A 26,460-nucleotide genomic window follows, 5' to 3' on the forward strand; every position below is an offset into this window, starting at 1 on the left:
TAACACCTCGAATCCGATGAAACACCTGGCGACGCATAGCGGTTTTTTTTTTTAAAAGCCGAGAAATGCGCCGTATTTGATGGCAGCAGCAGCCGTTCTTCTCTGCGTGAGTAGTTTAATGTTGTTCGTGTGTAATTTACGTTGAGTAGGTTAACCACGTTATTACATTAATGCATGTAAGGTGAACTAGCAAACATCATCATAGCTACATGCAGCTGTCTTCTTGTTTGATGGCAGATACTCCCTTCACCCTGGCCAAAAAGGCTAAAATGACCAAAGAAAAAGAGGGAAACAGCTAAACATGAGAGGTTTTTGGACAAAGTTTGTGTTTTTTCCATTGTTTAAGCACTGCTTCCAGCCAAGAGTGATACCATATATGCCCCACAGCTGTAGAAAAGGCTAACATTGTTATCTTTTTACATAAAACCAGCTGAACATGAGAGGTTTTTGGACCAATTTTGTGTTCTCCATTCTTTAAGCACCGGTTTGAGCACCGTTTGAGCACCGGCACCGTTTCAAAAGTACCGATTTAGCACCGGTATCGGATAAAACCTAAACGATACCCATCCCTACTGATGATGTTTCAGCATCAAACCTCTCCTGGCTTTAGATGTCACCAGATCACCTCTGCAGTTCTCCATCTGTCCACCAGGTGTCCTCAGTGTATCAGCAGTCCCAGATCACCGTAGTCACCTTACTCCGTGTTTTTTTTTTTCCATAAGACCTTTGTTTTCCACACCTGTGATCTTCATCAGGCTCTGATCAAAATGAGTTTTATATGAAAATGATTATTAATCCCAGTTGTGTTTGTGTTTCTGTGAGTGTGTGTCTGCTGCTTGTGTGTGGCTGGTCACGATGACATCATATGGGCCCTGCTTTGTGATTGGCTGCTTCGCGTGTTTGAGCTGGCAGACATTCAGAGAGTCACAGAGCTGCTGCTGCTTCTGATGAAGATGAAGGTGTGGGTGCTGCTCCTCATCCTTTCCTTGGTCCCCTGTGTTTCTGCTGATGGTGAGTCTCTAATTTACTCATGAACTCTTGTATTTGAAACCTTTCATGCACGAGATATTAAGAAATTATGGCGAGAATGTCAAAGTGAAACCAAAAGAACCTCTTAAGCACAAAACAGATCAGACATCAGTAAGTAACTACACGTGTGATTTCGTTACTAACAGCATGAAAACATGAAAAGGAGCTGAGTGGGAGGTGGGTTGCAAAGCGCTTGCTGTGCTTCTCTTATGTTACCCAAGTTGCCAGATAGTGTGTGTGTGTATGTGTGTGCGTGTACATATACACTCCAAAATCTTCATACAGATGTGTCATCAGTCTGATTCAAGTGTGCGTTTGTTTCACGCACACAAGTGAAGTGAAACTTGTTTCACTGTGCAGACTACAGATGGAGATCTGAAACATTCTAGAATAATTCAATAAAAAATGTGTGACAGGAATTTATAAATTTGGTAAAATTAATAATATGTTCACTAATTTGAGCTTTGCAGATTAATAACTCAAGGTACAATCTTAAAGTCAAACAGCATCCCTTTTAGCAACATTTCCATGAAAATAGCATTCTGAGCATTGTGCTGGGAGTGTGATTGCTGCAAAGGGACTGTCTAAGTGCAACATACACAAACCATTATAGTCAAATTACAGTTTTAATTCATTTAATTTCACTTAAATGACACAAAGGCTCTGATGGCACTCAATCAGCCCTCTTATTCTCCTCAGATGCTCATGGGAGCAACTCCATCAGCGGCTGTTCAGATACTGATGGAGAGAACGTTCTGATCCTGGATGATGAGGCGGTCTGGTACGCCGACTTCAACAAACAGACAGGAGTCAATGCTCTGCCTGCCTTTGCAGATCCAATAAGCTTTCCAGGTTTCTATGAAGAAGCTGTGGCTGATCAACAGATCTGCAGACAAAACCTGATGGTGATTCGTAAGGCTATGAAGGACTTTCCCAAAGAACTCGGTAAACACAAATCCTTAACCACACAGTCCGTATGTAAAGGGCAGAAAAACATTCAGAGAGCGGAGGTAAATAAAACGTGTTGTTGTGTTAAAGAGGGTTTTTCAGAGGCTGACAGGTTAGATCATTGGAGATCCTTTCAGTTATGTACATTCAACATCCATTGATTTCTTTGAATTTTTAGATAAAATCGGATTGTGTTTCGGGGTTGAAATGTCCCTTAATTCCCCCAGATTCTACGGGCTGATTCCAATACCTCAGCCAATATTACCAAATCACTTTATCAGTCAATGTTTTAAACTAACAGTTGTGATTGGCTTCTTCATGTTCAACTCAACTATGTTATCATCGTACTGACACTCAGATAAACAGATATTTTGTTTTCTCAGCTGTTGACAACATACAGAGCTCTTTAAATGGAGAGAAAGCACCAATATTCGCCATATTTACAGATTTCAAAAAAATTACACAAAGATGATCTGAGCAGAAACATTTTCATCACGTCTTTGGTGAGCTAACAAACACTGTGACCTTTATTGTCACAGAGTTCCAGGTTTGTATTCATATCCATGAAGACCTGATGACACAAACACAGAGAACATCTGAACTCTTAGAGGTGAAACACACATACTGAACTACAGCTCCATGTTACGAGCTGCTGAATCAACGACACAACAATAGAGACTAAAAACCTCAGACACACAGGAGTGAAACGGGAAACGCGGAGACCAAACTTCCTCTTTATCACATGACTTTGGGGGATCTTCAAACATTCAGTTCTCTGTTTATTCAAGTGAAAACACATCTCACTTCAGCAGACGCTCAGGTCCTCCCAGTGTTTCTGTGCTTTCTCTTCTGTTTTTAGTTTTCAGCTCATAGCAGCAATCACACACTGCTCAAAGTGTTTCACCCTGTGAGTTAAATTCATTTTAGAGAAAAAAACAACAACAACAGAGTCGGTGCAGGTCCTGTACATACTGACTCTTTGCTGCAATGCTGTTGCATATTCAGTGCAGTGGTGTTGTGAGTAACCTGTACATGTTTGTGCACAGATCCTCCTTCGAGCATGATCATCTACACAGTACTAAATTTGGAGCTCGGAGTCCAAAACACTCTGATCTGTCACGTGACTGGTTTCTATCCTGCTCCTGTCAACATCACCTGGACCAAAAATGAGCAGAAGGTGACAGAAGGAGCGAACACCAGCGTTCCCTTCCCCAACAAAGATGGTTCCTTCAAACAGACGTCCAGACTGGACTTCATCCCAAAGCAGGGAGACGTCTACAGCTGCACCGTGGAACATGTGGCCCTGATGCAACCAATGACCAAATTCTATGGTGAGAAAATTCAACTCAAAATTCAATTCACATTGTACAATTTCACAACAACAGTAATCTCAAGTTGCTTTATATTCTAAGGTAAAGAGTCAGCAATATCAGAGAGAGAAGTTTTATCAAAAAGCAAAGTTTTAAGCCTAATCTTAATCTACTAGTACTACTATTTGATAGAATCTAATTTTAAATAGGCTACTCTAGGAACAACAAGTAGGCCTGCAGAGCGAGAGCGAAGTGCTCTAATAGGGTGATATGGTACTACAAGGTCATTAAGATAAGATGGGGCCTGATTATTTAAGACCTTGTATGTGAGGAGCAGGATTTTGAATTCTGGATTTAACTGAAGCCAATGAAATCTGCTCTCTTTCTAGTCCCTGTCAGGACTCTTGCTGCAGCATTTTGGATCAGCTGAAGGCTTTTCAGGGAGTTTTTACAGCATTAATATTTAAGTAAAACTGAGTGTCATCTGTATAGTAATGAAAATGATGCAGTGTTTTCTAATAATATTGCCTGAAATAAAAAGTATAGTTCCCAGCACTGAACCCTGTGGGACTCCATGACTGTTTTCAGATGTGAAGGTTCACATTACTCTCTGTGTTTCTGTCTGCAGCTGTGGAGAACTCTGATCTCATTCTTGGACCTGCCATGTTTTGTGGAGTGGGTCTGACTGTCGGTGTCCTCGGTGTGGCAGCAGGAATCTTCTTACTCATCAGAGGAACCGAGTGACACTGAATGGTTGGGGCTGATGTCTTAATAAATCTGAGGAGTTTGTAATCTGATTACACGGAACCTGCTGTTTTACCTCCGGTGCCAGCAGAAAGCATCCTCAGATAAACTGCTGTTCTTTATTGAATTTTTTTTGCATCCCAATATTTTATATGCTTTATTACATGTCAAACATCCGGAAGAAACCCTGTCCTTAAAAACAGCAGCAGCAGGTCAGCATGATTGCAGACCTTCCAGTCCTCACTTGGACTGATTATTAACAGACTTTTTGATGACAGAGAACAGTGATGTGAACCAGAAGGTTTTTTGTTTCATTAAAGATTTATTGACAAAGATTTGAGTTCATTTATTTTCATCTCAGTTCCTTTCATTTTGTTATCATGTTTTTATTTATTGTTGTAATTATTGATGATAAAATATAATTGTGCAAGCTTTGCCACAAGATGTTCTCATCTTCTACAACAACCAGTCAGTGTTGTGTCACTGGGTGCAGAAGAAGAAGGCACAAGGCTGCTGAGCCAGTTTGGTCTGTCTTCAAACCACACTTTATTTAGTCACTTAAATGCCATATCACAGTTAATTATTGGTTTATAAACCCATCAATGTTATGTGAAAACCCAAAAACAGCTTCTGAGTGTTACATTTAAATACAAAATTAAACATTCAAGCTGAATGAAGATACACTTGAGCTCTGCTGCAGCTGGTGGATGTTTTAGTGCAAAATACATTTCACAGGTAAGTTACTGGTTGGGGATTCTGGGGGAAGGTGATCAGTTGACCTTCTTTTTTTTTTCAGACCAGTTTTTTAAGATATTCCTTAAAGGTGTGATATGTAGAGAGCTCCTTTATTGTCATTGGTGGAGTATTCCAGTGTTATTGGGGCCGTGTTTTTTACGAATAAATTCTTTACAAATCCTACCATGTGAATTCATGGATTTTTTTTCACATTCTGTCTCTCACAGTTGAAGTGTACCTCTGGTGCAAATTACTGACCTCTGTCATCATTTTAGGTGGGGGAACTTGCACAATCGGTGGCTGACTAAATACTTTTTTGCCCCACTGTAGATTTCTTCCTGGTAACAGCTGATGCTGTGGTCATGTGATCCTGCACTCTGGTTTTTACAGCAGCTTTAAGTCAGACTGTGTCAGAGTTTGCCAGCACAACCCAGGAACATGGCTTCAAAGTTTTTATGCTTCACCCTCCTCTTCATCAACATCTGCACAGCAGGTAAGATCAATACACTAATCAAACACTCACTGCTTCAGCTATCATTAAGCTTTACAGCGTTACAGCTGGATTAATGAATTCATCCATCAGTCTACTTGTTAAACTGCTGAATAAAACAAATAATTTCAGAAAGATCATTTTGCTGCTTTATTTTACTTTGCTCGTATTTAATCAATTATAAAAGTAACCTTCCGGGTCCATCAGCTGTGCCACAGGGATTTGTGTGTCCTCCTGGTCTCACACCAGGAACTATTTATATGTAAAGTAAATGTACATAAATGTTATGTATTTAACATTTAACCCTTATTAATTCAGATAAAAATCTAATTGAGATTCAAATCTCATTTGGAAGAGAGACCAGGCATCATGGCAGTAAAAGTAAAAACAACAATATACAACACATTACAATAATTTAAAACAAATACTATATTGCATACAAAAGATTGAAAAACTGCATTAAGAGCAACAATTAAAAACAGTCACACTGACTAAAAGAGTTTATTCTCTTGCTCCTTTAAAACTGACTTTAACTCCTACAGGGTAACCATTTCTCACAATTTCAGCTCCTTCTGCAGCATATTTAAAAGCCCTTTTACATCATTCTTTTCTGATTTTCAGAACAATCAATTGTATCACATTGTAAGAACAAAGGCTGTATTGGTCATAGTTTTTACCCATATGAACACACAGATAAGAGGGAATCAGCCCAAGGAGAGATTTATAGATAAAGACCGACCAAAAACCAAAAGAAAGTCTCCAGATATACAGGGATGGACATTTAGTAGCAGCATACAGAAAACAGTGATGTAGTCAATTTCCACAGCCAGTAATAAAACAGAAAACACCATGGTAGACAGTCCCCAACCTCTTCAAGTACTAAGCAGGGACATTCATGAAAAGCAGATCACCAAAATAAAGGTATAAAATAAAGAAAAAAGGTAAAAAAAAAAAAAACAGTTACAAAAAGGTTTTCCTCACCAGCCTTTAAATGTGAGTTTTAAATGACAAATTCTGATCTATAATAGTATTTATAAGATGTGACCATTGAATGGTTTTAATCTTAGGAAACATAGCTAACATTCTTTGCCATTTGAGATTAACACGAGCTTGTATTTATGGGCCTGAACATCATCAAATGCAGCTTGAGTTTGTATTACTGAAGTATCTAAACAATAGATCATTGTGTCATCTGCATAAAGATCGAATGCAGCGTTTGATAAATTTTCACAAAGATGTTTTGTAGAGGAAAAAAAAGCAATGGTCTTAACTTGAAATTCTGAGTACATGTAGTTTATACAAAGAGATGGGAAGTAAAAATAAAGGCAAGACACTAGAAACAAACAACTCATGAAACAAAGTGAGAAGTGGTTAACGTCTCTTCTTCTTAACTGAACTCATAAAAACAGTGAGACTCCACAGTTCCCCCTTTTTTTTTTAACTGTACATCTGGCTAATTCCAACACGAATGAAGCTAAATGTCAATTTATATGCAGAAGACGCTCTGATCTGTTTCCTTATTCTGCTTATTCCTATTCAGACTCTCCCTACAAACACACTATCCAGTCACACAGAGACTTTTCTGCAACATTGTATTATGACATTAGCCTCCTGACTACCAGCAATGCAAATTTGTCCTCTGTAGTGCACCTTTCTAAACCTGAATATCTCCCATGCACTGCATACTACAGAATTGCCTCCTTTTGGTATCTACAGAGGACATTTAGGGCTTTCCAATGATACCAAATGTGAAGGGGTGGAGCTTTGGGAACTTTAGTTTTTTCATTAAGGAACATGGCGGCCATCGCTGCAAGCACATTTTATGGGAAGAAGAAAAGTAAGTGCCTAAAACTTCTTATTGAGCAATTTTTAGCTATAAATGTTGTCAGCATATTTTAAATAAGTCTCTTAATAACACATTAAAACATAGTATGCTTAATTCTAACTTCATTTTAGTATAGTATTGAAGTGTTTAAAAAATGTCCTCCATAGTGGACATTTGTAGTCATTTCCTCCATTTTGTTCTGTTTTTTTAAATGACCAGAAAAGGAGTCATTTTTAGAAGCAGAAAGAAATTTATTGCAGTTTGATGAGGGAAACCCAGATCTTGAGTTGTCTGATGAAGAAGATCATAAGGAATAAGCCCTTGAAGAAGAAAGAAGGAGGAGCATCAGGGATGGTACTCAGACCTGAACTTGCTGTCATTAAGTGGTTGGACAGTTGTCATGGCATCCTCTGCCTATGGCAATCAACCTCAGGACAGACGCACAAGATGGTCTAAGAAAAACAAAAGGTTTGTCCATGTACCAAGTCCACTGGCAATTGCTGAGTACACTATCAATATAGGTGACGTGGACCTTGTTGCCGAATGTTGAGTTTCTACAGGATGGTCCCTCACACTCAGAAATTGACAGTATGTGCAGTTTTCTACTTTTTGATCTGGCAATCACCAACTCGTGGCTTCAGTATAGCAGTGACTTGCAGTTTTGGGGGAAGAAACCACTACAGTTCCTTGAGTTCAAACTTCTCCTTGGTGAAGAGTTGAAGAAAATGTTTGCCATCAAAGTTCATTTTTACACGTTTGGCCTTCCAATGTCCTCTGCAGTGGACATGTGATATCTAAAAAATGTGAACTTTTTTTTCCCAAAAAATTATTTCAGTCTTCTAATTACCTTACAAACATTGGGGGATTTAAATTTTTTTTGGATTGGACAACATTTTTTTTCCTGGTAGTCAGGAGGATATAACATCACGTGTTATTCACTAACAAAATACATTGTTTTGAAATGTTGCCACAACATACAGGTATGTCTTAAAGACATAAACATGTTGATCTGTTCTCTTTTATTCAGACAAACTGAGGTTTTCATATTTGAACCTCAGAAAAACTTCAGAAATATGGCATCCAACGAAAAACTGTACAGGATTTTCTCCAGTAACACTGTGAGGACTCTTGACATTTTTAACCAGGATATATCCTTCAATGTGCATATTAACATTTATTTAACTAGCTGATTTCTCAATTGGCTGGTTGTGTTAAATTCAGAGCCCAATTTAAAATCCTTCCCCTTACGTACAAGGTCTTGAATGATCAGGCCCAATTTTAAGATTAGACTTCAAAATTTTCTTTTTGCTTAAGCATATAGTTGGAGCATGATCAGGTGACCCTGAATCCTCCCTCAGTTATGCTACAATAGGTGTAGGCTGTTGGGGGATTCCCATGTGTTTATACATCACTGGTGCATTAAATTATGTCTTCCATCTTTGTGTTTTGTCTTGTGTCTCTGTGCTCTCCTTTTTTGTTCTTCAATAACACAACCTGTCATGGCAGCGCTTCTTCCTGATCCTGGTTCTGTTGGTTGTAATTGTCTTTAAAAAAGTTTTTCTTTTCAAATGTTGCCAACTTTACTCATCTTAAGATTGTTGGGGTTACCTCTGTAATATTATAAGGCAGGGAACTCGAGGGCCAGTGTCCTACAGGTTTTAGATGTGTCCTCGATCTAACATAGCTAATTTAAATGGCTGAATTACTTCCTCAACATAGCTGTGTCCCAAAACGTAGGCTGCATCCTTCGGTGGCCGCATTTGATATAAATGTTAAACAGAAAACTGATTAAAAAGAAGTGTGAGAAAGTCGAGAATTTACACCAGTGTCCTGTAATATTTTAGATAGAAAGGCGCACACGGCTGAGTTTATTAAACTCCACCGACAAAGCGGTGATGCAAATCTAAAGGCTAGACCGTCCAATTTCACAACCTCGCATTTCCAGCCTTTTCGATCTTCGAAGGACCCGGCCCACGTAGACCACGAAGGCCAGGTCCTCCAAAGGATGCGGCCTACGTTTTGGGACACAACCCATATCTTGAAGTTCTCCAGAGGCCTGGTAATGAACTAATCATTTGATTCAGGTGTGTTGACACAGGATAATATCTAAAACCTGCAGGACACCGGCCCTCGAGGCCTGGAGTTCAAGACCCTTGCTATAAGGTCTGCCCTATTTTTGTGAATTGTTGTTATATATATGAAATGTAACTGATACTCTGTTGGTAAGCTTAATGATCTAAATAAGGTGAAGCTATCATGATCATATCATTCCAACAACATGTTCTTAAAGGTTTCCCGAACTACTATAGGAGAGTGATTCTCTGATCTTTGTGTTTCAGATGGATATGAGTGTTACTCTTCAACTCGCTGCCTGTTTAACTCCACTGAGCTGCAGGACATCGAGTTCATCACCTCGTACTATTACAACAAGATAGAGTTTGTCAGGTTCAGCAGTGATGTGGGAAAGTATGTTGGATACACTGAGTTTGGTGTGAAGAATGCAGAGATGTGGAACAATAATCCTGGACAGCTTGCTGCAATGAGAGCTCAGAAGGAGACGTATTGCCAACCCAACGTTGGGATCTGGTACGCAAAAGTTCTTTCTAAGTCAGGTGAGTCAGTGTTTCTGTGACATCATGAGATCATCATATAAACTTCATCACACTGATGTCCTGACTGAACTCTCTCCACTTAGTTTACAGCTAACACTGCTGAAGGTTTAATCTGACACATTCAGTTAAAGCTACATGTTCTCTGTAGTTCTGTTAGTTTGACAGGAACAGTCTGACCATTTCAGGCTTGTTATATTTATAAAGTCACTTCAGCTTTATTGTGTTGCAGTTTTAACTTTGAATGAAGTAAAAACACTCCTCCTCTTCCTGATGTTCCAGTGAAACCATCAGTCAGACTTCACTCCACGATGGCTCCTGGTTGTCACCATCCTGCCATGTTGGTTTGCAGCGTCTATGACTTCTACCCTAAACTGATCAAAGTGAGCTGGTTGAGAAATGGACAGGAAACAACCTCTGACATCACTTCCACTGAAGAGTTTGCAAATGGTGATTGGCTCTACCAGGTCCACTCCCACTTGGAGTACATACCCAGGTGAGTCCAGGTCAAACCTGGGACCAGGACTCTTTGTTTGCCTGGACAGTCTGACCACGTGTGCCCTCTCCTGTCTCCTGTCTGCACCAAACTCCTTCAATGGTGATGTTTGAAGGGTCTGATCCTTCAGCACAGGCTGTTAACTCTGATCTTTGTCCAGGTTTTCTTCTGTGGCTCCAGCTCACTGACTTTAGTTTGAATAACCATAACATCGTCCACAGACGCAGATATTCACAGCTCAGCCTGTGAAAGCTGTTCCCTCTTCTTCTTCCTCATTCCTGCTAAAACTGAACCCATCCGAGGTTCCAGTTTCTGCAGAGCCGAGTGTTTCAGCAGGAACTGTCTGAAAATTGAGATCGAAAACAGGAAGTCCCCAAGATTGTGTTTAATATTGTTGAAAGTTTAAAACAGGACGATTGCTGATTCAGTTATGTGAACATTTCCATAATTTCTCTTTTCCACACCTTTGTGAGTCATGTCCATGATATAAAATGTGTTACAGGTGATCAGGTAACCATCAGCTGATCACACAAATCAGATAAATCAGATAAATATCAGTGATGTTGGTTTGTGTTTGTGTTGAAGGTCTGGAGAGAAGATCTCCTGTATGGTGGAGCACGCCAGCCTGGATGAACCACTGATTATTAACTGGGGTAAATACCTGTCTGTATCGACACACCTGTACACTGCCTGTGTGTCCGTTCACCTGTGTGACTCTCACCCGTGTGTCTTCAGTCCCGCCCATGCCTGAAACAGAGAGACTGATCATCGTTGGAGCCATAGGACTGATCCTGGGTCTGATCTTGTTTCTGGCTGGAGTCATCTACAGGAGGAAGAGTGGAGGTCAGACCAGCACTCACTGAAACACCAGTTTAAACCAGACTAAAACCAGTTTATCCCAGGCAAAAACCAGGTTAGATCAGACTAAAATTAATTAACACCAGACTATAGTTGCAACAAAGAAAAGAGAAGCTGTGACTTCCAGAAGCTAATGGAGCTCCTGAAGGGCTTCAGTTAGTCCAAAGTAAGGATAACTTGGACTGATTGGATCAGTTGGATCGTTGGGTTTAAGTTTTAGGCAAAAAAACATTAGAACTGTGACGTGTCAGTTCAGCCTGAGCCATCACCTTTGACCTTTGACCCTCGTTCTCTGTGTTGCAGATACATCTTTGGCTCACAGGTTCGGTGAGAAACAGGCAGAGGACTGGAACAAAGATGCTGCAGCTCTGAGCTTGTGGAGACCTCAGAAGGAGATGTTCTTCAAACCCGACTCTGAGCTCTGCTTCACAAATGTTCTGCCTAAGTCAGGTGACTCACTGTTTCTGTGACATCATCAGCTCATCACATGACAGCTCAGCAGCACTGAGGGATATGCTCCTGACTGAACACACTGCTGATGGTTTCATCTTTATGTAAAACTAGTGTCGCCTGGAGTTCTGCTCCTTTCACAGCAAAACCGGGTGTCTCACACACAGTCCACTGGAAAAAAATATTCATAATTCAACTTCATCAGTGAGACATTAAAACTGTGTGAGGGTACCAGGTGTTTCTAGATCTGAGTGAGATTTGGTCTCATGGAGAATAACGTGTTCGGGTGCACATGTGGAGGTTTTATAAAAGCACTTTTAGTGAAGACGTCTCAGCTTCTTCTTCATGTGTTCAGCTGCCAACAGCTGGCAGTTTATTATGTGTCAAAGTTTCCCTTCTGTGTTCAGACTGTTTTTATTTTTTATGTTCCAGTGATGCCATTGGCCAGGCTTCACTCCATGACGCCCCCTGGTGGTCGTCATCCTGCCTTAGCGCTCTGCAGAGTCTACGACTTCTTCCCCAAGCAGTCCAAAACCAGGTGTTGCTCCAGGCTGCTTTGATTTATCCTCATGATTTATTTGAATAGATCATAAAAGATTTCTAGTCTTTGTGCCGGCACATCTGCTGCTACACACCAGCAGACTGTGGGGACCAGTGTGGAGCTGTTGGTTAAAGCAACACAGGTCCTGTTCTAACGATGAGCCGTCTCCTTGTTTTCTCTCTCTGTGCCCCAGGACTGATGCTGGTTCCCAGTAGTGGATCCTGATTGTAGACCTGGAGCTGGTTCTGCTTCTATCTGATAGCTGGAAGCAAAAGCAGCAGCAGCAGCAGCTGGCAGCTCTGTGTTTGATCCAGGCTGTTTGAGTCAGGCTGAAACTGGACTGTGGTGGATCAACTGGAGCCTCAGTGGTGGAGTCATCATATAGTGTGTGCAGAGTGTTCTCAGAGTCTTTACAGCTGTCTGACAGGAGGACAGCGAGGTGTGTGCTGGGAAACTGAGTGTCTGATTGCTTTGTTTGGATGTAAGGCTGGAGGGGGCGGAGCTCTCTCTCACACACACACACACACACACACACACACACACACACACACACACACACACACACACACACACACACACACACACACACACACACAGATGGATGCAAAGATGAAACCACACTCTGAGCTGTCAGCTGTTTGTTGTATTTTCACTTCCTGATCCTTTCCTCAATAAAGCAGATTCCACAGTCATGTGATCGCTGTCTTCTTTCAAACACTGTAAAAGATGAAGGAAAGTAGTTTTCACTCTTCGTTGTGTGTCTGTGTTTAGTTAAGCTGCTCAAAAAGAAGCACAATGTGTATCCTCTTGACGGTGTTGGTCCTGGATCATCAAACTGATGCCGGTCCAAGTGACCAATCACATTGTGGTGATATTACAGTTTTGCAGTGTGTAAACACCATCACACAACATATGAAACTCTAATCCCAAAAACGCACTACAGCTCTGTAACCATAATAACGATCACATCCTAACCCACAACCCTGACTATACATCCCTCTTTTCTTGAGTGGACATCAGCAAGTTTTTTTCTTAATTGTAAATTAACTATTTTTTTAGTCATGATTAGTTACGTGCAATGCTGAACAGAAAACCCCCCAGTGTGGTACTTATGCTACATAGTCTTTGTGAAAGGTTAAAAATGTAGTTTTAAGACATAAATATGGATTAAAATAATAGTTAAAAAGTCAAGAGATATAAAAACGGTGCATAAGTTCTGGGGATTACAGTTCAGTTCATGTTTTAACGCAAGTTAAAAAAATGGACATCACAGTAATATTTTTGTTCAGATTCAGTTTTTATCTAATTACACTTGAAGTTTTATCAAACTGGATTCCCTAAAGATGCCACAATGCTCTCAGGAAGAAGCCTTATAGGGAAGCCTGCAGAATAAATCCTGTAGTTGACGCTTTAAACAAAGTATGATCCGTGCCTCTTTATTTTATTACCCAGGTGGAGTAATTGTCCTCAAAATGACTCCTATGTAAAACAGTAACAATGATAAGATTGTTGTAAACATGTTAAAGTAAAGCATAACTTTGGAAACTGATTAGAAGTAATCAAAGTTGGTAGCTACCCTTGTTGGTAGCAGGTAAAGTGAGCTTCAAGTACAGTAGCTTTGCTAATGATGCACAAATGGTATTTGTAACAGTGAGGTTAATCAGGCTCATATATCTTTTCAATTTATGTTTTTTATGTGTGTTTTGAGGTGAGACGCAATTACCATTACCAATGTACACATTGTTTAATAATGGCTTTATATGAACAGTTATTTACAAGTTACTTGATATGAGTTCGAGTTTATTGTATTCAGTGATAAAAGTGATATGTTTAAAGTAACCTGAGCAAATACTGGTTTACCATAATCAGTATGAGCAAATGTTCAGATTAGAGTGATTACTTTAGTTTTCATGTAATCTAATAAGAAATACTTTTGTCTCATTAACAAACAATAATAAATATTCAAAACAGAACGAACTGTTCATTTGTTTCTATTTTCAATATTGCAGTTTTTAAAATTTAACTCCATACAACATTTGTCAAAAACAAACAAACAACTAAAACATTTTCTTGTTTATGTTTAAGTTTAACTTTTTTAAAGAAAACATTTTCTTAAATGCAAAAATATATAAATAATCTCAAGTCAAAGGCCAAAGTCAAGTAAAAATAGATATAAACACAATCACCCCAACAAACAAGGAAATAATTTTTAGAAATTAGAATAAAACTTCCTGTTCCTGCTTGCTGGACAGTCCACAGTGAGGTGCTTTATGTCTTTTTTCCATGAACAAGTCCATTCATAAGCCATACATACGCTGTGTCTTTGTGTCAGGGGGAAATCTGTATCTTAATATTGAAATGCTGAGTACAAAGAGAGTGTGTTAGTACAGATGGTTATTTACTGCACAGCTGTCTGCATGAACACCAGAGAAGAACCAGATGTAAGTTTCAAACCTGCAGGCTCATTTCATGTCTGTGTACAGAGGTGCTGTGTGGACCACATTTGAACTGTTGCTTTTTCTTCATGGACAATTTTAAACAGATGATCATTTATTAAGAACAATCATATATTTCTTACAGCAGTGTGTGACAAACTAGATATCTGTGTTTAATATAAAGTGCTGCGTGTCCATCAAACACTGAAGAGCTGCTGGATTCATTGTTTCCTCCAAATGACAGAAAAGTCATTTTCATGTGACAGAGCGACGATGCAGTGGAGTCTGTTTCTGCTTCTGCTGATGGGTGAGTGATCATTTTACCAGGGCTCCTGATTGTTTCCACCTGAAATCCTTTAGTTTGATCAGGACTCATTAAACAAATGAACTCTTACTGAGAAAATCAAGGACTGACCTGTAAACTGGACAGTTTGATGGGAACATGAGTTTCCTGCTTGTATCAGCAGATATCCAACAGTATTTCTTCTGTTTCAGGTCAGTGTGTCTTCATCACATGTCAGCTGTATGAGTACCACTTTATTAAAGAAGAGATGAGCTGGGATGAAGCACGGGCATACTGCAGAGAGAGCTACACAGACCTGGCCAAAGTGTTTGACCTGACAGACATGAGAAGACTTCAAGACTCTGCACAGAATCAAACAGAAGCCTGGATTGGACTGTACAACATCACAATAGGAGACAACAGGAGGTGGCACTGGTCTCTGCCGGGGGAGGAATACACTGAAAATAAGAGCTGTTGGAAAGCTGGAGAGCCAAATGACAAAGCATACCCTGAGAACTGTGTGAGGACAAGAGACAAGTGGGCAGATGTTCCATGTAGTGACACATTTCAGTTCATCTGCTATGACGGTGAGAATATGTGGACAGTAATACGATAATACAATATTTAATAATGTTATAATGTAGTTTATAATCTGAGTTATATCACATGTTCTTGAAAGAGGCAGTTTGAAGAATGAGAGAAATTAGTTGATAAAGATGTTTTTGTGTTTTTCTGTTGACTCGACAGAAACAATGAAAGACAATAAAACCTTTCATTTGACTGAGACGTCTGTGACCTGGACTCAGGCTCAGAACTTCTGCAGACAGCATCACACCGACCTGGCCAGTGGACTCGATCAGATATACAGTGAAGAGTTTAAGACGCTGCTGAACTCTAAAGCCCCTAAGGTGAACTCGTGGATCGGCCTGTTCAGAGACAGCTGGAGGTGGTCAGATGGGAGTAACTTCTCTTTCAGATACTGGGACTCATTTAATGATGGACTAAACAACAGGAAATGTGCTACGACTCTGTTAGAGAGATCAGGAAGATGGAGCTCTGCTGGATGTGACCACAGAAAGCCTTTCTTCTGCTATGATGGTGAGTTTACACAGATTTATCTCAGCTGTTTGTCCAACAGATGAACTGCTGGACTCACTGAGAGGATTTAGGTCAGTATGTTTCTTCAGCCACTTATTTCTGCAGGTGAAGATGTTTAGCTGATGGTTGGAACAGAGATTTCTCTGTAGAGCTGCTGATTCATCTGAAGAATCACTGAAATGTTTTTTCTTTTGTTCTTTGTCTAAAACTGGACCTACCATACCGTATCATAGTCCTGGGTCTTTGTCCGGGTTTTGTGTTTATTATGGTTTTATGACTTGTTCTTTTGGATTTCAGGGATTTGCATATTCTAGCTTTGTATGAGTTCTTTAAATTGCTTTTGAGATTCCAGTATTTACATTTTTAGTACTATATTTCTTGTTTTTCATGTTTGTTCCCACCATTTCCAGTCGGTCCAATAACCTACCCAGTGATTCTTTCAGTCCCTTTCTGTTCTCTTTGTGTTCTGTCTCTGTGGCTGTTTACACTTTTAGTCCCATCCCTGTGTTTTCTGCCTGTGCTGACTTCAGTTTTGCTTCCTTTATCCCAGTGTCCTGCCATCTTGCTTTGTATATCTGTTTTACCTTGGATCTTTCAAGTTTCCTAGTTTTTCCTTTGTTTGTTTAGTATTTTGTTTGACATATTTTGTTCCAACAAATAAAGCTGTTTCTTTCGAAGCTGCCACAGAGTACACAATGGCATTCAGCTTTAACTCATTTTCATGTTTTCTGTGATTTTATGGCAGATAAGCTGATTTTGATCAGCCAAAACCAAACCTGGGAGGAAGCCTTGAATTACTGCAGACAGAAACACAATGACCTGGTTACAATCAGCAACCCTGAGGAGCAGCGATGGGTCCAGGAAAGAGCCAAAAACGCCTCGACTCCTTTCGTGTGGCTGGGACTGCAGTACAGCTGTGCTGCACGTTTGTGGCTTTGGGTCACTGATTATGTAGTGTGCTATGAGAGGTGGGCTTCAGGGGGAAGGACTGAAGCCTGTGGCATGTCTGCAGCCATGACCACAGGAGGGCAGCACGAGTGGGTCAGTCAGAGGAAAAATGAGACATTTAATTTTATTTGTATAAAACACTAAAGTTTAAACCTAAAGTCACTTCTTAGCTGCACATGTAGGTTTTCTGGGGTGAACTCTGTGTTTCTGCTCAGTGTTTACAGTCTCTGGGTTTGAAAATGACCAACAGATTTTTACCTGCAGCTTAGACATTTGCAGAGAGCAGTCTGTGTTTCATGTCCTCTCCTTTACCAGAGTCAGGAGCATCTTGGTTTCTTCCTTCATTGTTGCTTGATTGGTTCATTATTAAACTGTAGCAGGATGTTTGTTGTATTTAGTTCAGATAAGGTGAAGGTTTTAATGTTTCTGCTTCATGTGCTGTAAATCTTTGTATCGCACCATTGTATCCTCAGCTTGAATTACAAAGCCTGTCACTAAAAGCAGGTAAAACCATGTTTGTGTCATGACTCCATATGAGCTCCATAATCTGATCATGTGTTCATGAAGACAAATAAACCTTCATTTAACCAAGTCTGTCACTGTTACAGCTTTCACATTAGGTAATGCAAACAGCGCCTCTTAATGATAAGACCAGTTAAGAGCAAAGTCAACATGATGCATTTTTACAGCTGGTTCCAAGCCAGTTAAAGAAAATGCGCATCCAACACATGCAATACCACAACTACCTGGATTTACAGGTACAAACCACATACATCATAGTATGTTATATTAACTGCAGCTATCGCTTTCCATGTGGCATTACATAGTTAATGTCACTCCATGACATGCTGGTCAGTCACAGGAGCTCGTTCAGTGAGAGACTGAGATTACCAAAAAGCACCACTGAACGACACAGGAAATCTTTCCTGCCTGTGGCTCCCTGTACAACGCATCCACTTAACACACTGGTTACTGCTACAACTACACATGTTTCTTTTCCAACTATTTATTTATGAGTGACTTATGTATGTATGTATGTATATATGTATATATTGTACTATTCTTAGTTAGTGTATTGTCTGTCTTGTCTTAATGTTGGTTTATAATGGTAACAAAAAATAATTTCCCCCAGGGATCAATAAAGTATTCTGATTCTGATTCTGATTAATGATGAAATGTATCTTCTGTGTTGAGCACAGGGGGTGTGTCCAAATGAAGCCTGTGTTGAGGCCCAAAGAGACCCATAGACCAAAGACAAATGAGGCCTTGTTTCTTTGAAATGATGTCACCTGTATGTGGGCTCCTGGGCTAAAACAAAAGTGAGCAGCTACTCAGTGGATGTGGAGCAGAAATGTCTCCAGCTTCTCATAGACAGTTTGTAAAACATGAACATCCACAAAGACTGTTGAGGAGTTTATCAGAAATACTCAACAACAAGAACAGTGGTCGATGCATGATATTGTGGAAAATTTAAAGCAATTGTTGAACATGAATTGTTTTCGGCATTATGATTTTATACTGCCTAATATGCATGCATGAAATATACATTTTTTCATATCCTGAACACAATGATAATGAGCATGGTTTATGTGCATGGTGGGTGTTAAAGCAAACTTTTTTTTCTCGCTCTGTGTCTCTCTTTCTCTGTAATTCTAATTACTGGGTCCAGCAATCAGAATCAGTGTATTGAAGGCTGGTTAGCCTCTCTGAGACAACATCATGCTCAGCACTGGAAAAATCGTCTCCAGGAACTAAAAGACAATGACTGCTTTTCTGGATGTTTTTTGGACAAGCAGCTCATATTGTTTACGTGTCTGAATGGCATTGGGTTATGTGACCATGCTTATATTCTTTTAATCAGTCATTGTGTGTGTGCATGTGTGTTGATTTTGGCATCACTGTTTGTTGAATAGGAATGAAGCCAAATCAAAACTCTCAAAAAGCCATCAATGGCTCCATTTATACAGATTCCAAAAGGCTTCAGTTTGTTATAGGAGTCAACATGCTGCATGGAATTTGGTCCAGGACTTACATACGTGTGTTGCATTAGGTGATTTTTGCTTCGTTGCTGAAGCTCGTAAGGGTCAAAATATTTCAGAAAATTTTGGATGAGATTATGGTCGTGACAGACGGCGAGCCAACCACTTTGCGGAAATTCACCACAAAAAAGATACACACATCAGTCTGCAGCACTGACAATCATCTGCACTTCTTTACATTCCTCTGTTAGTCACTGCTGGATGGAGCTTTCCTCTCCTCTCCACCTCACAGTAACATGGCCCAGTCAGAGCGTCTCTACACTGCTGCTTCAACCTCAATAGATCATCAGGACACAGCTCCTCCTCTCTCAGCACACACACCATCCTGTTTACCATGACCTCCACCTGCAGAGAGAAGAAGGAAGAGCAGAGGATATAAACAAGTGTTTAAGTTCATGAAAAGGTTTTTCACTCCTAGTCTTAGTTTGGACTTTCATTCATTAGAATAACCTCGGTCTGTCCACTCTGAGCTCTTTAGGAAACCCCAAAACAATCCCAACAATCCAGATGTAATGGTTCCTGCTATTCACTGAAGGAATTCCGTCCAAACAACTGGTCTAACTAAATTCTTCCTCACCTACACATTGTGTTCTTCGCTGCTTTAAACATGGAAATGAATGCAGTCATTGGTCTGCATGCTGCTTTTTTCAGAGAGCTGATTGGCTGTTGACAGTGTTTGATCAGAGCATGTGAGCCGTTACTATAAAGTGACCATAGAGGTAGGAAGGTCAGGCAGAAACAGGAAGTGTTTGTGTCCAATCCTGAAGCTTGTCACCATTTTCCTCTCACAGCTTCACTGAGAAGCTGCAGCTTTACAGGAAACACTGGATCTTTGTTTCATGCTGACTGTTTAGTACAATACTGCAGAAGCACCACAAACTCAATCCAACACTCTACTGACCACAGCACCTCCAGTCTGCAGTCTGGACTCTCCTTAAGCTCACACAGCTGCTTCACATCTGGTTCCTGCAGGTTGTAGTTTCCACTCATGTCCAGCTCTCTCAGATGGGAAGAGTTGGACTTCAGCGCTGCTACCAGATAACCACAGCTGATCTCTGACAAACCACAGTCCTTCAATCTGTATAAAGAATGAAAGATGTACGCTTATTAGACAAAGTGCGTTCTTGGAATGATTCAATGTTTCATAATCTGTTTAGAGCTGAAGAACGTTCAGAATGTAGAAGCTTAGAAAATGGAAATTGCAAACAGCTGAAGCCAACAGGAAGCAGCTTCAAATAAATCATGAGAAAAAACTCATAATTTTTCACATTCAAGTTGTGCATTTATCATAAAAAGACTTAAAAACAAGTAGTGTTTTTTATTCAAGGAATCACATGGCTTCGCTTTTAAAAGTTGTAAAGTTGGCTGAGAGTCCTCCGGAAGCACATCATGGCAGACTTTACAGAGTAGTCAAGACACCACAGAAGACCATTGGCTGTTCTCTCTCCTCCCTGTTGGACATCTATTCCTCCCACTTCCTCAGCAGAGCTACAAACATCATCTAGGAAAGCTCCCAACCTGGTTCTGACCTGTTCAACCTGGCTACAGATGCATGAGCACATAGACAGATTCAAAAATAGTTTCTTCCCAAAAGCCACAACAACTCTGAACTCTCACATGCACTCCATTAACAGACTACACAACACCACCACCACGGTGCAATACCTAATTTTATTCTATTATTTATTCTATTCTAAATTGTTGTGTGCCATGACTTTTGACCTGCTTAAGAAAGTAAACTGCGGAATATTCATTGTTGTGTCTGATACTTAGAACTGTGAGGAAGAACAGTACCCAGTTAACCCTTTAAGACCTACCATAGAACCAAGTCCGCCAGAGCTTACTTTATATTTTTACATGCTGTGGAGCCATTTATGGGAGCATTTCAAGTTGCTATACATCAATACAACTGTTATAGCCCATATTTTAATAATATGTATGCATTAAGTCCATAGTAACTACATTAATTGCAAAAAAGTGCAATAAACTACAAAAAAATTGAAAATCGTGAAATTTGTTTTTTTTACATATATTTCTACTTGGAGAAATTTAAGAGGCTTATCCCTCAAAACTGTAAATACAAAAAAGTTGCAAAAAATAGTTTACAACAACAGGAAATTTATTTTGAGTGTCTTCATAGTTTTATTTTTAAGATACACCATTTTTATATACTGCAGGAAAAACGAAAAACAATCCTATGATGCAAATTTGCAAAGAAAACAGCAAATAAACTATTTCCAGCAGTGCAATTCGAGTTCTAAGCATCCCAGATACTATTCAGAAAAGCATAAAGTCAAACATGACTTCTAAAAACACCAGTATATGCTCTTGAGGCCTACAAGTAAAAAACTACATTTTCCGCGAAAATGACGTCACTTACGGTTTTGGGCAGGAAATGGTGGACATGCGATCGTTTGCGCTTGTTTTTGTTCCTGCAAGCGCTTTTTATGCAATATTTGCAAAGCTTTATGTGGAAGGAAACCGTGACTTAGGACAAGCTGATGGCATAAGATGTAAGTACAACTCCTCCGGTTTCATATGCAAAAAAAAATTATTGCGCTAGCTTGTGCGGTTGCAGTGCTACCGGGATTTAAAAATAGTTACACAAAAAAGAGCGTGCCCACTCGGTAGCCCAGTTGGGACCTTGTGGAGGGCCGCGGGCCATACATTGAGTATCACTGCTTGGAATGTGAACATGCTTCTGCTACAGTCAATGGACTAACCCAAAGAAGTAGAAAGCAGAAAAGAAGATCCTCATTGTGAATCAATATAATGTCAGCCTTATGTCTGCAGTCAGCAAAACTTTTATGTCATATTCATCTCAGAACAACTAAAACATGGTGACTGACCTCAGAGTTCCAAGTCCACATTCTAGACTCTCCAGAAAACCACACAGCTTCTTCACTCCCGAATCCTGCATGTTGTTGTTACTCAGGTCCAGCTCTCTCAGATAGGAGGGGTTGGACTTCAGCGATGCTGCCAGATAATCACAGCTGATCTCTGACAAACTACAGCGCCACAATCTGTATAAAGAATTAAAGATACCGGTTTATTAGACAAGTGTGTGCTTGAAATCGTTCAGTGTTTCATAATCTGTTCAGAGCTGAGAAGGTTCAGAATGTAGAAGTTTAGGAAATGGAAACTCCAAAGAGCTGAAGCCAACAGGAAGTCGGTTCAAACGGGAAACTCTGCAGAATTTTCAGACTAACTACATGCCCTGATGCAGCGAGTTTTATTTTGGAGATCTTAATCTCTGTTCTGTGACTAAGTCCTTGAATCATTTCTTCCAGTTTGTTCAACATGACAAACTAAGTATTGGATGTGTTGTGGCTCCGTTAGTGGAGCTTTTAAATGTGATGGCCCCTCTGGATCTATCAGATCACAGTACTGAAGAGAACTCAAACTGAGCACACGGGAAAAATGAGGATTACTTTGAAAACAGGAACAATTTTCCCCAATGACTAGTAAAGCACTCAAACATGTTCTCAGTCAGAAGAAGCTTTCTTGTTATGAGGGAGATAAGAAAAAGACTGAGACATATAAACTTGTTCGAAGAGAGATAAAGTAAGCAGAGGAGGAGCTTATTAAAGGACACTCGAGGCTGGCTTGGAAAGGAGTGAAGTCCATGATGGGGATGCAGAACAAGGACAAAAGATGAATGTGATGGTGGCAGATGTGTGGTGAGTGTGAGAGGGGAACCAGACGCTGGCTTGGATGTGAGCGAGCTTTATTTACACTTTGGTGGCACAAACAGAAATACAGCAAGTAAAACAAAACCTAAAGGTGACCTAAACTCGGAATGACTAACAAAGCGAACATGAACGGAAGACTCCGGTAGAAAGCGCAGGGAAGAAACACAGAGGGACTAGTGACAAACATGAGAGAACACACACTAAAAATACACTGATGGGAACGAGGAAATGGCACACAGGAGGGAGGCACAGCTGATTCTGATTGACAGCGGAAACGCAAACTGAACACCTTGACATAAGACACAGACTTTCACAATAAAACAGGAAACTCAAAACATACGTGAAGACGCAGTCTCAGAGACGCTGGCTTTACACAGAGACCTGACTACACTAGAAAGGATCGACAGGCAAGGAAGACACAGAACAGAGGGAGCACAGAATTTACACTCGGAAACCAAATAACAAAACCTAAAAATCTGAACTCAGGAAGTACCACAAAACTAGGGAGCTAGAAAAACTAGGAAAGAAACCAAAACACAATAGTCACAATCCAGGATGAAATCAAAAGTAAAAGTACAAAAAACAAAAACACTGGGTCACCGACCCAGGACCATAACACCTAGGAATTTCAAAGAAAGAAAAAAGAAGGCTGTAGGTTGGGAAAATGATCTCTGTCCACTTTTGTCCACTCATTCCTTCATATAAGCTATCGAATGCAGCTTTGATCTTCACAGTTTGGTTTATGAAAGTCATTCTAACCCTGAATATCAGAGTGTTACTCCTTTCCTTTACCCATGATTCATGCTGGCAGTGTTGGAGATTTGGATGTCGGACTGTTTTTTGTATGATGTGTGTATGTTTTATGTTGGACTGCTGTTTGTAAAGCAAATGGCCATTTGGTTTTTATTTTTTTTATTTCAGTGTCAGTGCCATTCCACCAAATATTAAGGTGGAATGGAGAGTAGTAGAGTTTTACAGCTAATTATCCAGTGGAAAAATTTTCTTCTTCTTTTAAGGGTTGTAATGTGAACATTTTTCTGCTACAGTCAATGGACTAAACCAGAGAAGTCTTTACCATGAAGATCCTCAGTGTGAATCAGTATAATATCAGCCTTATGTCTGCAGTTCAGTGTCAGCACAACTTTCACATCATATTCATCTTACCACAACTAAAACATGGAGACTGACCTCAGAGTTTCAAGTCCACATCCTGGACTCTCCAGAAAACTACAAAGCTGTTCCACTCCTGAATCTTGCAGGCTGTTGTTACTCAGGTCCAGCTCTCTCAGATGGGAGGGGTTGGACTTTAGTGCTGCTGCCAGATAATCACAGCTGATATTTGACAAACCACAACTCCCCAATCTGTATAAAGAATGAAGGCTGTAAGTTAATTAGAAAAAGTGCTTGGAATCATTCAGTGTTTCATAATTCAGTTTATTCAATCGTATTTATTAAGTGCCACATCACAAAAACAGTCAGCTTAAAACACTTTATATTGTAAGGTAGACCCTAAAATAATACATAAACAGAAAAACAGTCGTATGACTATTCTTATTGTACTATTCTTAGTTAATGTATTGTCTGTCTTGTCTTAATGTTGGTTTAAAATGGAGCACTGTAACAAAAAATAATTTCCCCCAGGGATCAATAAAGTATTCTGATTCTGATTCTGATGACCCCCTATGAGCAAGTACTTTGATGCCAGCAAGAAGGAAAAACTCCCTTTTAACAGCTAGAAATCTCCAGCAGAACCAGGCTCAGGGAGGGGCGGCCATCTACCGTGACCAGCTGGTGTAAAAGAAGGAAGACAGGACAAAATACATGTGGTGGAAGAGAGCCACAGAAATAATAACAAGTGTGATTCCCTGCAGAGAGGTCTATTAACAAATTGTGAGAGAGAAAGGTGACTGAAGACGAAACAGCGCATCATGGGAATCTCCCAGCAGCCCACACCTAGTGCAGCATAACTAAGGGAAGATTGAGGGTCACCTAATCCAACCCTAATTTAAATGCTTTTGCAAAATGCCTAATCTTAAAAGTAGATATAATGTCCGTCTCCTGTATCAAACTGGAAGCTGATTCAATAGATGAGAGCTCTGAAAACTGGAGGCTCTGCCTTCCATTCTACTTTTACTCTAGGAAAAATAAGTAATAATAAGTGATTCGTTTATGCTATGATTCAGCACAGGAGGGAGGGGGTGAGTAGCTAAAATGTGCTGTGAGCATGTTAGCAGAGAAAGCAGCTATTGTCTTGATGTGTGCACAGGGTTTTTTCTTCCAGTTCAGGGCAGAAATGTTTTTGTTAAAAAACTGGCTGTTGGTATTTTCCCCACAATTTTAATTATAAGGTAGATATATTTCTACTAATGGAATTAGTTTGCTAACAGCAACAGGGATGAGTCAGTGAGTCAGTTGGGCTTGTCAATCATGATTCATGAGTCAGTAAAGTGATTCTCGAGCAGTGAATGATTCGTTCATGATTTGTGCATCACTATGTCACTCTGAGACAGGATATTTTGAATTTCAGAGATATTGTGCAAATGGAAGAAAGCAGTCTTGCATATGTGTTTAATATGTGCATTGAAGGACATATCCTGTATAAAGATGACTCCAAGGTTCCTCACAATGTTACTAGAACACAGTTACTTAGAACACAGCCCTGAGGCACTCCAGTGCTGAGTGAGATGGGGGGGGAGACTTGTTTTCCCACCCTCACTGATTGGGGTCTGTCTGTGAGGAAGTTGAGGATCTACTGAAACAGTGATGAGCTGAGTCCTAGATCCGTCAACTTGGTGAAAAGCTTAGAGGGAATTATTGTGTTGAATGCTGAACTGTAGTCCACGAACAGCATCCTAACATATTTCCCTCTGCCAGTGTCCAGGTGACTCAGGGATGTGTGGAGCAGGTGAGATATGGCATCGTCTGTGGAACGATTAGTCCGGTAAGCAAACTGAAGTGAGTCGATGGTAGCAGGAAGTGAAGAAGTGATGTGATCTCTCATCAGTCTTTCAAAACACTTCATTACAATTGAAGTCAGTGCTACTGGACGGTAGTCATTGTGGCAAGCGGGCTGTTGTTTCTTTGGAACAATAATGGACTGTTTGAAGCACGTGGGAACCACAGCTTGGGCCAGGGACAGGTTGAAGATCTCCGTGAACACCGGTGCTAGCTGGTCAGTGCAGGCTCTCAGGACCCGGCCAGGGATTGAATCAGGTCCTGCTGCCTTCCTGGTGTTCACCCTCCTGAAGGTGTTCCTCACGGCATGCTCTATGATGACGAATGCATTTTCTTCACTGGTGTACTCCGAGCGCGTGCAGCTGTTTGTAATTTTAATTGCTGCGGCGTCAAAGCGAGCGTAAAATGTGTTCAGCTCATCGGCCAGTGAAGCATCGGCATTCATCATTGAAGAAGCTGGTCGTTTATAGTCCGTTATTGTCCGCAGTCCTTTTCACAGGCTCCTAGAGTCACACTGAAGTAGCTGTGACTCTAGTTTTTCCCCGTAGCTCCGCTTTGCCTATCTGACTGCACTGCGCACATTGCAAGACTCAGCCTTGTATAGGCCCATATTACCGGAGACGAGCCCTTCATTGTAGGCAGCGGTGCGTGATCTCAGAGCGTCGCGGATGTTTTTATCCACACACGGCTTCTGGTTGGGAAAAGTTCTGATGATAGATCTTTCTGGTGGTTTCCCGATGAATCCCATAACCGCTTCTGTAAACATGTTGATGTCATCAGAGCTGCGCCGAAACATGTCCCAGTCTGCGTCATCCAGTGCGTCCTGCAGCGCGGACACTGATTGGTCCGTCCAGCGAGCGACCTCCCTCATGATTGGTGGTTGCTGCTTTAACCTTTGTTTGTAAGCAGGCATGAGGAAGATGGCGGCATGGTCAGATTTTCCAAATGCCGGCAGGGGCTGAGCCTTGTAACATG

At 40.5% G+C, this 26,460-nt stretch overlaps 4 protein-coding genes across 7 annotated transcripts in view; 3 read left to right on the top strand and 1 right to left on the bottom strand.

Annotated features, from left to right (window-relative positions):
* Nucleotides 1-854: 854 nt before the first annotated feature.
* Nucleotides 855-4,366, top strand: LOC113010169 (rano class II histocompatibility antigen, B alpha chain-like). The gene is made up of 4 exons (XM_026149103.2): nt 855-1,011; nt 1,729-1,974; nt 3,024-3,308; nt 3,916-4,366. The coding sequence occupies exons 1-4, from the start codon at nt 948-950 to the stop codon at nt 4,029-4,031; spliced, it is 711 nt and encodes a 236-aa protein (XP_026004888.2). The 5' UTR covers nt 855-947; the 3' UTR covers nt 4,032-4,366.
* Nucleotides 4,367-5,125: 759 nt separating this feature from the next.
* On the top strand, nt 5,126-12,727 carry LOC113009925 (H-2 class II histocompatibility antigen, E-S beta chain-like). Of its 3 annotated transcripts, none has more exons than XM_026148596.2 (8): nt 5,126-5,259; nt 9,421-9,693; nt 9,973-10,186; nt 10,772-10,839; nt 10,922-11,029; nt 11,348-11,494; nt 11,927-12,032; nt 12,229-12,727. In XM_026148596.2, exons 1-8 carry the CDS (start codon nt 5,205-5,207, stop codon nt 12,248-12,250), a joined length of 993 nt encoding a protein of 330 aa, XP_026004381.2. In that variant the 5' UTR covers nt 5,126-5,204; the 3' UTR covers nt 12,251-12,727. The 3 variants fall into 3 exon arrangements, with proteins under 3 accessions (XP_026004381.2, XP_026004372.2, XP_080155564.1); XM_026148587.2 differs by lacking the exon at nt 5,126-5,259 and adding an exon at nt 7,036-7,093; XM_080299438.1 differs by lacking the exon at nt 5,126-5,259 and adding an exon at nt 7,483-7,549.
* A 1,653-nt stretch (nt 12,728-14,380) lies between these two features.
* LOC145425935 (C-type mannose receptor 2-like) lies at nt 14,381-17,625 on the top strand. 2 transcript variants are annotated; one of them, XM_080299436.1, is made up of 5 exons: nt 14,381-14,476; nt 14,655-14,777; nt 14,966-15,340; nt 15,501-15,851; nt 16,597-17,625. In XM_080299436.1, the coding sequence occupies exons 2-5, from the start codon at nt 14,708-14,710 to the stop codon at nt 16,941-16,943; spliced, it is 1,143 nt and encodes a 380-aa protein (XP_080155562.1). In that variant the 5' UTR covers nt 14,381-14,476; nt 14,655-14,707; the 3' UTR covers nt 16,944-17,625. The 2 variants fall into 2 exon arrangements, with proteins under 2 accessions (XP_080155562.1, XP_080155561.1); XM_080299435.1 differs by having other exon boundaries at nt 14,462-14,777.
* A 574-nt stretch (nt 17,626-18,199) lies between these two features.
* Nucleotides 18,200-26,460, bottom strand: part of LOC113009950 (NACHT, LRR and PYD domains-containing protein 12-like) — a 47,105-nt gene continuing 38,844 nt past the window's right edge. Inside the window, exons 13-16 of the mRNA XM_080299402.1 lie at nt 23,719-23,892; nt 21,688-21,861; nt 19,748-19,916; nt 18,200-19,183 (exon numbers count right to left, since the gene is read on the bottom strand). Of these exons, the coding sequence (XP_080155528.1) occupies nt 19,013-19,183; nt 19,748-19,916; nt 21,688-21,861; nt 23,719-23,892 (688 nt within the window). The 3' untranslated portion in view covers nt 18,200-19,012. The remainder of the gene's footprint in view (nt 19,184-19,747; nt 19,917-21,687; nt 21,862-23,718; nt 23,893-26,460) is intronic.

The sequence above is a fragment of the Astatotilapia calliptera genome, chromosome 3 (assembly GCF_964374335.1).
Source record: "Astatotilapia calliptera chromosome 3, fAstCal68.1, whole genome shotgun sequence".
Lineage (NCBI taxonomy): Eukaryota > Metazoa > Chordata > Actinopteri > Cichliformes > Cichlidae > Astatotilapia > Astatotilapia calliptera.

Bases quoted from the DNA above. Each gene is read 5' to 3' on its own strand.
- LOC113009925 (XM_026148596.2), top strand. From the start codon at position 5,205: ATGGCTTCAAAGTTTTTATGCTTCACCCTCCTCTTCATCAACATCTGC. The intron at 10,840-10,921 runs GTAAATACCTGT...GTGTGTCTTCAG, and splicing joins ACCACTGATTATTAACTGGG to TCCCGCCCATGCCTGAAACA. The intron at 11,495-11,926 runs GTGACTCACTGT...TTTATGTTCCAG, and splicing joins AAATGTTCTGCCTAAGTCAG to TGATGCCATTGGCCAGGCTT.
- LOC113010169 (XM_026149103.2), top strand. From the start codon at position 948: ATGAAGATGAAGGTGTGGGTGCTGCTCCTCATCCTTTCCTTGGTCCCC. The intron at 1,012-1,728 runs GTGAGTCTCTAA...TATTCTCCTCAG, and splicing joins CCCCTGTGTTTCTGCTGATG to ATGCTCATGGGAGCAACTCC. The intron at 3,309-3,915 runs GTGAGAAAATTC...TTCTGTCTGCAG, and splicing joins ACCAATGACCAAATTCTATG to CTGTGGAGAACTCTGATCTC.
- LOC145425935 (XM_080299436.1), top strand. From the start codon at position 14,708: ATGACAGAAAAGTCATTTTCATGTGACAGAGCGACGATGCAGTGGAGT. The intron at 14,778-14,965 runs GTGAGTGATCAT...CTTCTGTTTCAG, and splicing joins GTTTCTGCTTCTGCTGATGG to GTCAGTGTGTCTTCATCACA. The intron at 15,341-15,500 runs GTGAGAATATGT...TTGACTCGACAG, and splicing joins TCAGTTCATCTGCTATGACG to AAACAATGAAAGACAATAAA.